The sequence below is a fragment of the Mustela putorius genome, unplaced genomic scaffold, assembly GCF_011764305.1.
Source record: "Mustela putorius furo isolate JIRA1106 unplaced genomic scaffold, ASM1176430v1.1 tig00000281_pilon_pilon_pilon, whole genome shotgun sequence".
In the NCBI taxonomy this organism is placed as follows: domain Eukaryota; kingdom Metazoa; phylum Chordata; class Mammalia; order Carnivora; family Mustelidae; genus Mustela; species Mustela putorius.
In genome coordinates, this window is record NW_025421343.1 from 12862963 (window position 1) to 12875641 (window position 12679).

At 38.3% G+C, this 12679-nt stretch overlaps 1 protein-coding gene across 2 annotated transcripts in view; it reads left to right on the top strand.

Moving 5' to 3' along the window:
• DNAH6 (dynein axonemal heavy chain 6) overlaps positions 1-12679 on the top strand; it is a 222672-nt gene that overhangs the window by 12569 nt on the left and 197424 nt on the right. For both annotated transcript variants that reach the window (XM_045079084.1, XM_004742302.3), the window contains exon 4: positions 1377-1636. In XM_045079084.1, the coding sequence (XP_044935019.1) occupies positions 1377-1636 (260 nt within the window). The remainder of the gene's footprint in view (positions 1-1376; positions 1637-12679) is intronic.

Genomic DNA, 12679 nt, shown 5'->3' on the forward strand with positions numbered 1-12679 from the left:
AGGGTCCTAGGATCAAGTCCTCAGTGGGGAGCCTGCTTCTCCCTCTCCCTCTGCCACTCCCCCTGCTTGTGTGTTCTTATTCTATCAAATAAATAAAATCTCAAAAAAAAAAAAAAGACAGTGAGAAACAAATGGCAGCCTCTGTTAGTTATGCTCAGAGGGCAATAAAGGTATCATTTATATATTTACATCAGTTATGCAAAAAAGCAGGTCTGCCATGGTGATTCTTTTGTCAGGATGCCAGTTGCTCCCCTACTGGTGGGACCAGGTAGTAACAGTTGAAGTTAGTGTCAAATTTCCTGAAATGTGGTTATCAACCTTCTCTGTGGGAGGAGGGGGTATATATGATGCTGCCCCAGCGTTTGCTGGGGGAGGAACAAAGGAGTGTGAATGGCACTGAGAGCACAGACAGTGGAACGGGGGGATTAGAGCAAAGTTCAAGTGTGTGACCATGGTGGGGACTTAGCTTTGGTGCTCCAGTGGTGGTCCACAGCATCCGCAGCAACTGGGAGCAGGTTAGAAATGAGGGATCTCAGGGATCTCAGGCTCCACCCCAGACTGATGACAGAATCTGCATTTTAACAGGACACCTAGGGAATTCACACGGACATTTTAATGTGAGAAGCACTGGTCTACAGAGCAGACAAGCATGTAGGCTTCTGCAAGGCTATTTTTTTAAAAAGATTTTATTTATTTATTTGAGAGAGAGAGACAGTGAGAGAGAACATGAGCGAGGAGAAGGTCAGAGAGAGAAGCAGACTCCCTGTGGAGTTGGGAGCCCGATGCGGGACTCGATCCCGGGACTCTGGGATCATGACCTGAGCCGAAGGCAGTTGTCCAACCAACTGAGCCACCCAGGTGTCGCAAGGCTATTATTATATAATGATCCCCAATACTCAATGTAACCACCCCTTACATTCACTAAAAAGGATTTTATTATGAGCCATAATAATGGCTGTTTAAGATTTCACTCACTGAAAAGCATAAAGGTCCTCAGAACTAGGTGAGGAGGTTGAGGGGAGAGGCCATAGTCAAGATGGATGCAAAGCAACTGAGCAGGTCGAGTGCTGGGCTCCCGAGAACCCCCGAGAGCTGGTAGTGTTTTGATGTAATAAACACAGAATTAAAGGAGAGAAGGTGGCAATGGGAGCAATGCTGAGGGGTTGAGAAAGGGGATGGACACCTGGATAAGGAGTACTGGGAAGGAATATAACTCTACCTTATAATAATTTGAATTTTTCTGTTCAAAAATGTTTGCCATTGAACCCAAACATGTCAAACAGTATGGCAACTAGTGCTTGAGGTTAATACTTTATCTTTTTTTTATACTTTGTTTTTTGCAAAAATTCATATTTTAAAAAATTGGCTTTGTTTAGACCCAGCGGCCCTCTACTGAGATGTTCACTCCCTCTGCTAAACAGTCCCATGCCGGTATTGGAAGAAGAGGTCTCTATGGGACTAGTTCCTCAGCGTACCCTAAGTACGTTTTCCATGACCGGGAAGAAGTCATTAAAGCCAACATTTGTAATCCCTTGCAAATCATTAAAATAATACGTGAAAATGAACATCTTGGATTTCTTTACATGATCCCTGCAGTGCCAACGTCTTCCATTGATTATGATACATATAATCTCAGGTGAGTTCTCTTTTATAAAACAATGTATTAAACAGTAACAGTTTCAATTAAGATTTCAAATATAGCCCAAATTGGCTGGGCATTAATGATAAATGTCAAATATAAATTTGGTTATCATCAAATGACAAATGAATTTTGATCACAATACTGTTACTTATTTTTTCCATTTAGCTTTCCTTTCCTTGTAGACATTACAAGGAAGCACTGTTGTGCTTCTTCTATGTTTATATTATATAGTGTCATCTACTGTTAACCAGTATTCCAAAGATAATTTTGATATTTTGTGATTACTGAGAAAAGAAGATGGCAGGATACAAAAAGTAGGTACATGATTTGCTTTATATGTTGTTTCAACTTCCCTTAGTAGAGATAAAGATTTTTTTTAGAAATGGAAGGAGCTTGATAACTTAAGGTATTTATACAGATTAGTAACACACACTCACATATACTCTATTATTATTAAATACATTTGTAGTTGAAATAATTAGAAGAATCATACAAATATGAGTCTTTAAAAAGATTTTATTTATTTGAGAGAGAGAGATAGTAAGAGAGAGTATAAGGGGGATGAGAGGTAGAAGCAGGCTCCCCACTGAGCAGGGAGGGACACAGGGCTGGATCCCAGGACCTGGGATCATGACTTGAGCCCAAAGCAGACATTTAACTGACTAAGCCACCCAGGTGCCCCGATGAATTACTTTAAAGATAATACTGGCTTTCCTCCATTGTTGTTTAGTTGGATTGATAACAGCTGTCAAGATAGTCTTTCCTGGGAAGGTGACAGTAGTTTAGCTTTACCACCAAATTCCCATTCTCTGCTACATGGGAAGATAATTCTTTTTTTTTTTTTTAAAGATTTTATTTATTTCTTTGACAGGCAGAGATCACAAGTAGGTGGAGAGGCAGGCAGAGAGAGGAGGAAGCAGGCTCCCTGATGAGCAGAGAGCCCGATGCGGGGCTCGATCCCAGGACCCTGGGATCATGACCTGAGCCGAAGGCAGAGGCTTTAACCCACTGAGCCACCCAGGTGCCCCGGGAAGATAAAGAATTCTTAAGAATTCTCTTATTCTCCCTTATGCAGCACTGTAGTTTTGACTTAGGCAACACCGAGGACCTCTCTCCTTCTGGAAAAAAGAGGGAGAAAAGAATAACATTTTAGTAAAATTTTTAAAAGGTAGATTTACTATAAATCTCAAAGAGCTTAATTAGAGTGAGATAATTTGAAGAAAGAACAGAGACGATTGTAAGAATCCAGTCATTCGGCAAAAATGCACCGATTACCCACTCTGTAGCATTAACTGTTCTAGGTACTAGAGATACGTTATTGAACCATCCAGATCAAAATCACTGCCCTCATGAAGCTTACATTTTAGTGGAAGGAGACAATAATAAACACAGTATCTGAGTAAATTACAGAGAACGCTAGATGGTGATAAGTATTAGAGAAAAAAAGAGAGTAGGGTGAAGGAGATTGGGAGTTCTAGGGAAGAAGTTGTGAATTAACTGAGATATCAGAGTGGGCCTCATTGACAAGTTGCCATTTGAGTAAGGAATGGAAGGAGAAGGAGTGAATGATGTGCTGGTGGGGGGAAATGAGCATTCCAGACAGCAGGAAAGTGAATACAAGTATCCTAAGGCAGGAGCATACCTGGTATAGACAGGAAGAAAAGAGAAGACTCATGTGACCATAGTAGAGTGAATGAAACTAGGGTGCCGATCATGAAGGGGCTTTCCAGCCATAGTATGAACATTAGCTTTTACTCTGAGAAAAGTGGAGAACCATAGCCAGACTTCAAGCAGAGAAGTGTTATCATCTGAGTTACATTTTTGAAAAGGACTGCTCTAATTGCTGTGTAGAGATTAGAGTTTTGAGAAGCAAGGGCTGAAACAGGTAGACCAATTTGATGGCTATCCAGGTGAGAGATGAACCAGGTGGAAGTGATGAAAAGTGGAGAAAAGTCACACACACACACCACATCTTCTTTATCTTCTTTAATGGACACTCGGGATTGCTTTCATATCTTGGCTATTGTAAGTAATGCTGCAGTTAACATAAGGGCACATATATCTTTTTGAATTAGTGTTTTTGTTTTCTTCAGATAGATATCTAGTAGTGAATTTCCTGGATCATATGGTAGCTCTATTTTTAGTTTTTTGAGGAAACTTCATGTTGTTTTCCTTAGTACTCATACCAGTTTACATTCCTACCAGCAGTGTAGGAGGGTTCCCTTTTCTCCACACCCTTGCCAACACCTATTATTTCTTGTCTTTTTTGATAAGAGCCAGTCTGACAGGTGTCATATGATACCTCATTGTGGTTTGGTTTGCGTTTCCCAGATGATTAGTGATGTTGACCATATTTTCATGTGCCTGTTGTCTTCTTTGGAAAAATAGCTATACAGATCCTCTGTCCATTTTCTAATTGGATCCTTTGACTTTTTGTTATTGAGTTGTATGAGTTCCTTATCTATTTTGGATATTAATCCTTTATCAGATATATGATTTGCAAATATCTCCTCCCTTTCAGTAGATTGCCTTTTCATTTTGATGATTTCCCTCACTGCGCAGAAGGTCTTCAATTTGATGTAGTCCCACTTGTTTATTTTAGCTTTTGTTGCCTGTGTTTTTGGTGTTAAATCCAAAAAATCATCACCAAGACCAGTCTCAAGGAGTTTACCACTTATGTTTTCTTCTAGGAGTTTTTCTGTTTCAGGTTTTGTGTTCAAGTCTTTAATCCATGTTGATTCAGGTTTGTGTATGATGTTAGATGGTGATCCAGTTTCATTCTTTTGCATGTGGCTGTCCAGTTTTCCCAGCACCATTTACTGAACACACTGTTCTTTCTGCACTGTATATTCTTGGCTCCTTTGTAATAAAATAATTGACCATATATACAGGGTTTATCTCTGGATTCCTTATTCTGTCCTCTTGATCTGTGTGTCTGCTTTTATGCCAATACTATACTGGTTTGATTAGTTTAGCTTTTGTAATATTGTTTGAAATCAGGGAGCATATCTCCAGTTTTGCTTTGTCTCAGATTGCTGGGGCTATCTGGATTCTGTTGTGGTTTCTTACAAATTTTAGGACTGTTTGTTCCAATTCTGTGAAAAATGCCTTTGGAATTTTAATAGGGATTGTACTGAATCTGTACAATGCTTTGAGTAGTATGGACATTTTATAATATTAATTATTCTAATTCATAGACATATTTACATTTAGTTATGTCTTTCTCTGAGAATTTATTGCTAAAGCTAGAAAATTATGGGAACTATAAGATAAACACAGTGGTTAAAAGGAAAAAGATTGTAAACTAGGCAACATAATTAGAATGATCTCAAACTTGGATTTGTGAATCACAGTAGTGTTTCTATCCTTTGCCTAAACACCTCTTTGTATGGAAATGTTATCAAATGAATCAGTAGTTCCAAGGAAGTTGTATCAACACCTTACCAAAAGATATTCACTGTACCCAGAAAAAGATTTGAACTTTTTGAGGCATATTGAAGAACAAAATATGAAACCAAATTTTTAGATTAACATCTCATCAATAGACTTAAGCTAGGAATGGAAGAACACACAATTAATATCTAATGTCAGAAAAGCTCACTATTGCATAATTGCAATTTTAATAGCCTATATGGACATTTTCTTGGTTCTATTTGTTACCAGAATAGCAAAGGAAACTTATCAAAAATACTACTAGTAGCTGGGGTAACTGGGTGATGGACATTAAGGAAGGAAAGAAAAAGAAAAAAAGAAAAGAAAAAAAAGAGGGAATTTTACTCTGTAAATTGTACCCCAATAAACCTGACAAAAAAAATATGACTACCAGATCAACATATCAGATAAAAGAAATTAATTAACACACTCCAGGACATTTTATTGCAGAAAAGGAGTTTATTGAATATTGATGAACCTATAGTAAGTAGTAACTGCTAGATAACAATACTATGTAGAATCACAGAAGTGAAATATTTGGAAGAACTTTGTTGTTGGCGGGGGGACGCTGCTGGCAATGAAATAGTTAAGGCAAATGAGACATTATGGAAATGCTTCTTAAAAATATACATTACATCTAGAGTTTATTCTGACAATCTTACATTCAAGTAATAAATTATTTTATTTGCAAAGGAATGCCCATAGGTGAATGTTTTCTTGCAGTTGTGAATTTCAAATTAAATATCAAAATTGTGACTACAATAAAGTCCAAGACATAACAAAAAATATGAGCACAATACCATTTTTTGTTGTTTCAGATTTAAATGCATTGATGATCCAAAGGAAAACTTTTGTCACGAATTCGAAAGTATTTTGCAAACAATTTAACTGTGCAGGTTTAGTGTATAGCTCTTGGTTTCATAACTGGATTACTTCATTGACATTTGAGCACTTGAATGAACGTAATAAAAAATTAGGGATCTGCTTGAAAATGTGTCAACATGTACTGACAAAGATTAAGAATTCAAAACATCTTGGAATTCAGCTTTGGAAAAACAATACTTAAAATGCTTCTCTAGTGATTTGTAGTGTACGATCTAGTGTACAATTTAGGGATTTAAGCCTAAAGAAAAAAATCTCTGTGTTTCAGAGATTGCTTCACCGTTGTTTCTGAAATACTTGATATGGAATGTTTGAATTTTAAGTCAACTTGCATTTCACAAGAAGTTTCAACAATGCACTATCAAAAGGGAAAAGGGAAGGCTATTAGAATTAAAGAATGGTGGTACATTTGGTTCTCAATTTCAAGAGAACGAATTATCCAAATTCTAGTTAATATAAAAGGGAGTTTCCAACCATAAAAGACAAAGCAATAAATCATCTGCCATTTTTTGTCTACTGTTTCTGTAAACAAAGTTTCTCAGTAGTGGTGCATGTCAAGAATTTGAACAGACCACTCATCATGTCTAGATTAGAAATTCAGGGGGCTACTTCAAAAAAGTTTAGTCCCAGGTGTGGTTGCTTATCAGCTATGCTTTATTTGGAAGTTTTATCAAATTCAGTATTGAATATTTCCCTGGATACCTTGTATGTTATTTTTCTTATTCTAATATAAAGAACTTATAATTAATGTCTTCACTGGTGTGTCTTATAGAATGTTACCTTTGTATGGGTATGTTAGGACATGTAGCTTTAGAAGTGTTGCTCTAGGGGACTGTAGAGCAATTTCCTCTGCACGAGAATCTGAGCTTAGTTAACTATAAAGCTCTGTTTCACTGGTATCCCAATCAGAGTAGAATGTTTGTTATTTTTAAGCAACATTGCTTCTGATAAAAATGGCCCCTGATTTATAAATTATATACACATTGGGAGAGACTAAATGAATTCTAGGGGCACCTAGGTGGTTCAGTTGGCTGTGTGTCTGACTTGGTTTCAGCTCAGGTCATGGTTTGTGACAGAGCCTCCCAGTCAGTGGGGAGTTGGCTTGAGATCCTCTCTGTCCTTCTTCCTTTGCCCTTCCCCCTGCTCTTGTGTGCACTCTCTCTCTAAAAATAAATATATCTTAGAAAAGTAAATAAATTCAAGGTTCCTGGATGGCTCCGTCAGTTAAACATCTGACTCTTGGTTTCAGCTCAGGTCATGATCTTGGGGTCCTGATACTGAGTCCTGCGTTTGGCTCTGTGCTTGGTGGGAGTCTGTTTGAGATTCTCTCTTCCTCTGCCTTTCCCGTGTTTTCTCTCTCTCTCTCTCTCTCTCTCTCTCTCTGTCTTTCTCTCAAATAAGTGGTAATAATACATAGATGGTTTTAAAAAATTATTCTGTTATCATATGAAATTAAGAAACATTAAATTAAATCACTGGTTCTCAACCTGGGAGATTTTGTCCCCCCACCCCACCCCCAGGAGACATTTGGTGATGTTTGCAGAAATTTTTGTTTGTCGTAACTGGAGATGATGGTGCTACTGGTAGCAGGTGGGAAGAGGCCAGGGAGGCTGCTAACCAGCTCACAGTGCACAGGACGGCCTCACACAGCAAAGAGTTACCTGACCCAAAATGTCAGTAGTGCTGGGGTTGAGTTAAATAATGCTAATTATGCATTTCTGTTCTGTGGAGCCACCACACTACTTCTTGAGGGACATATGCAGTGATTAGGACTCTGTGAAACATAATTATAGAAGGACCATATAATCAGCTACGTTGGATCAAGCCATATTACTTTCTAAATGATCAAGTTGGTTCTCAGATGGTTCCTAAGCCTATTAGGTTGAAAGTATTTTTTTAAGGAAGCTTTAAAAATTTCAAACTAAAATTATCCTGTCCTTTCAGGAAGATTACCTGTTTAGTGGCCTAGAACAGAAAACACAGATGCCAGCTTGGTACTTTCTCCAATGGCAGCACTGTGGTTTCTGTGCGAAGTCATAATTACAAAAAAACTTTATTGTGAGTTATATATGTGCTATGTAATAACAGATCATTTTGAAGCCACGTTATCAGGAACCTTGCCAGGTTGCCTAACACAACAACAGTTTTCTTGGGCTAGTCCATGAAGAAATTTAAATTTGATGAGTCACAGGGTGCCTGGGTGGCTCAGTAGGTGAGGTGTTTGCCTTCAGTTTGGGTCGTGATCCTGGGGTCCTGGGATTGAGCCCTTAGTCATGTTCCCTACTCAATGGGGAGCCTGCTTCTCCCTCTCCTTCTGCAACTTCCTGCCCTCTCTCTCTCTCTTTCTGTGTGTGTGTGTGTGTGTGTGTGTGTGTGTGTGCCAATAAATAAATAAATAAATCTGATGAGTCAAATTTCAGTCAGCACGTGGAAACATTAAAAGCCCCTCATATTTTCACTTGGGCTCATCGAAAATGCTCAGCTTCATATTGTCTCCTTACCCTTCTTTCAAACACACATGTATACATGTCCTGGCACTATTCTGGAGCTATGGCAATTTAGTAGGTAATAATTTGATTTCATGCGAAAATTTTTAGAACCTAGAATAGTGGTTTTCAGCCTTGGTTACTAATGAGAATCACCCTGGCCCTGCTCCAAGACATTATTTAATTGATTTGTGGTGGAGCTTGAGCAACAGTATTTCTTTAAAACTCACCAGTTTATTCCAGTATTCAACTCAGTATTGCACACCATGGACTTGGGGTTCTCAAGCAAGCCCTACAGGACTTGTTAAAACAGAGTGGTAAACCACTGGAGTTTCTGATTCTGTAGGTGGGGAAGGTAGCCTGGGAAATTGCAGTTCCCAGAGATGCTGATTCTGCTGTTCCAGGGACCCCATACTGAGAACCACTGGTCCTAGAGCACTCTCTTTTTACAGAAATTTGGAAGTTTCTTCTTAGATATGCTTTTGTTTAATTTTCTAGCCAAAAAGGATTTCCTTATCAGATATTTCATCATTTCTGGTTAATCAAATCAGAAGCCAAGTAAACCATTTCTCTTCTCTAGTTTAGGTTAGATCTAAACCCCTGCTGATTCATGATATTGAACATCAGCAAATAAATTGAGGTTTATAATTATAGAACATAGGAAATTGGCTAATTTCTTTTCAGGCAGTTGCTTGCTTACCTTTACCCAATAAATATGCTGAAATTATAACAATAAAACTATGTAATTATGAAAATAATAAGAGAATATAGATTTGCTTAGGCCCATATGAACTTATTCAATACATCTCACTACCTTAAAGTAGGTAATTACTTTTTTGTATATAGAAATCAGAAATTTGAAAGAGATAGGAAGAAAAAAGAAAGACATGTATGCATTCAAACATGGCCTAAGGGGGATATGATAAATTAGCCCGATGAAAAAGGGCAATTTGTGAGACAAAGAAGGAACTAATATAAAGCAAGAGGAGAATGCCAAAACACCTGGCAGAATAATTTGGATTTGATGATATAAGGAGGTTCTTTAAAGTTCTTGAGCAGGAGACAAACCATGTTTCTGCACCATTTGTCTTGGTAGACTGGTTTAAAGATGAACTGGAACATTTTCAGTCACAGATAGAACTCCCATTTTAAATAACAACTCCCATCGAGATCTTATTGTTTTGGAAAATCAAGGAATTCTAGGAGAAGAAACTAACATTTTTTAGAACCCTAGTAGGTACAGTTTGAGTTAAAACTGAAATGAGAACTAAGGACATTTTATGAACTACCACAGGATCGTGTAATTCCCTTATTCCATATGATTCTTTCAAATAAGACATAGCTGCTTTTGAAGTTAATAGAAGCCTTGGAGTCCAAGTTTCATTTTAGATGGACAGATACAGGTTCTACAGTAAAATAAGTTGACCTGATTCTACATTGAACAGCAAGAATACACCCCTGATTTTTTTTTCCTAGTAAAATACAGAAAGCCATCTGGTTTATCAGCAAAGTAGGAGTTTTATAGCACAGCACTTGAACAAATGAAGTTCTCTTTTTATTTTTTTATTTTTTAAAAATATTTGATTTGAGAGAGAGAGATCACAAGTAGGCAGAGAGGCAGGCAGAGTGAGAGAGGGAAGTGGGTTCACCGCAGAACAGAGAGCCTTATGCGGGGCTCGATCCCAGGACCCTGAGATCATGACCTGAACCAAAGGCGGAGGTTTTAACCCACTGAGCCACCCAGGTGCTCTTTTTAAATCTTTAAGTAAATTTTTGTACTATTTCCTGAAAGAAAGGCTTTGATGAAAGAAAAATCCTAAGCAACTATCCAAGAAGCAGCTGAAGTTGAAGGCTGAATCCTGGATGCCAAGCAATGCTGAGTAGGCAGTTGTCTGCATAGGGGAAGTGCGGTGGATAAGCTTCCAGAATGGATGTGTGGTCGGAGGCCAAGTGTGTGTGTGTGGGGGGAGAGCAGAGGCCCAAGCAGCGTATTTTCAGAGTAACCCCTTCAGTAACAAACTGGAAAGTCTAAGAAGAAGATTACAGAGAACTGTGCATAGGCCCTCTTAATTTTTGCAAAGCTTTCCTTGACCCTGCTTGCCCCTTATATCTGCCAGCAGAACTGGGCTTGAAGGAAGTCCCTGCCCATCTGTGAGAGAAGAATTTTATTAGAGTTATGAAAAACAAGATCGGTTTTTGGAAACTTTGGGAAGGAATGGATGGGAGGGATATGGCCCTTCAATACACACCATTGTAAAGGAAGTTTAAAACAAAGAGGAATACATTCGATTTTAAGTTAAATGGGCAGCAGGATCAAGAAAAAGCATTCTATAGAGGGACGCTTTCTACAAGTTAAAGAGAAGTTCTGCACATTTTTCGATGCAGGTGAAAAAGTAGCCAGAAGCCAGGAGGGTTAGAAAAAAGTGGGGTGAGACCTATGTCTCTGGAGGAAACCAGGAGATACACTCCCAGGCTGGGGTGGGAGCACACAAATGTGATGATTTTCTTTTTTTTTCCTTTTTTAAATTTTTTATTTTTTAATTACTTTTACTTTTTAATTACTTTTCAGTGTACTAGAATTTAGTTTATGCACCACACCCAGTGCTCCATGCAATACGTGCCCTCCACAATACCCACCACTAGGCTGGCCCAACTTCCCACTCCCCGCCCCTTCAAAACCCTCAGATTGTTTTTCAGAGTCCATAGTCTCTCATGGTTCATCTCCCCTTCCAATTTCCCTCAACTCCCTTCTCCTCTCCATCTCCCCATGTCCTCCATGTTATTTCTTATGCTCCACAAATAAGTGAAACCATACGATACTTGACTCTGTCTGCTTGACTTATTTCACTCAGCATAATCTCTCCTGTCCCTGTTGTTAACAAAAGTTGGGTATTCATCCTTTCTGATGGAGGCATAATACTCCATAGTGTATATGGACCACATCTTCCTTATCCATTTGTCCGTTGAAGGGTATCTTGGTTCTTTCCACAGTTTGCCGACTGTGGCCATTGCTGCTATAAACATTGGGGTACAGATGGCCTTCTTTTCACTACATCTGTATCTCTGGGTTAAATACCCAGTAGTGCAACTGCAGGGTCATAGGGAAGTTCTATTTTTAATTTCTTAAGGAGTCTCCACACTGTTTTCCAAAGTGGCTGCACCAACTTGCATTCCCACCAACAGTATAAGAGGGTTCCCCTTTCTCCACATCCTCTCCAACACACGTTTCCTGTCTTGTTAATTTTGGCCATCAAATGTGATGATTCTCAATTCAGGTGAAAAGAGAGCTCACCTTGTGACCACCTTGTTTTTGTTGATTGTTTTCAAATAAAGTTTGGTTGTTCACAAATGTTCCTGTGTATCAGAATCATCTGGGGTGCTTGTTTAACTAGAATCTCGAGTCTCATACTTAAAAAGATTCTGATTCTGTGTTGGACCCAGAAATCTAGATTCTTAATAAGCACCCCAGATGATTCTGATGCTGGTGATTCAGTATTTGAAAAAGACTAGCGTGTGTTCTTTTGTTCTATGCAGAGTAGAAATATGTAGTAGAGGAAGAGGTATAGGCGCTCAAGAGTAAGGATCTTAGATAGTAAACTGTAAATAAAAAAGATTTCTAAGTGGAACCGATCACCAATAAGTTAGAATTCAACATCATGGACAACACCTGCCACCTTCTGGAAGGGTCTTTATTAGCAGATAGACCAATGCAAAGCAAAATTTCTAGACATGATTTGTCTTTAAGTTGGTTTGATAACTGATATTAATGAAACATCTGAAGTTGACTATAGTTTCGGAGACAAGTTAAAATTTCACATTTTTTAGAGAATTACCCTAGGAATGTTCTAATTCTATCTTTAGCTACAGGCAAAGAAAAAAGGAAAAAAATTATTTTTGTTTACCTCACCTACAACATGTAATACCTGGCATTTTCCCAGACAGTTCTGATATGATATGTTAATTGGAACACAAAGAGTCAGTGGAATTAGATTCATAAAAGCTGAGCAAGTTGATGTTTTTCTCTAACAGCACTTAAATAAACACCCCACGCCCTCCTTCTGTGCTCACATGAATAGGCCTTGGCTTGGGGTTTTGGTTTTTGCTTTTTTCCATTCTGGTCCTGTATGCTCTAATTATAAAAATATTTTTTCTTATTCAGTATTATTAAACAAAAATAGATGTTAAAAACTAAAAGCGATTTATTCCAATGGTTTTTAATTTTTTGATTGACAGACCC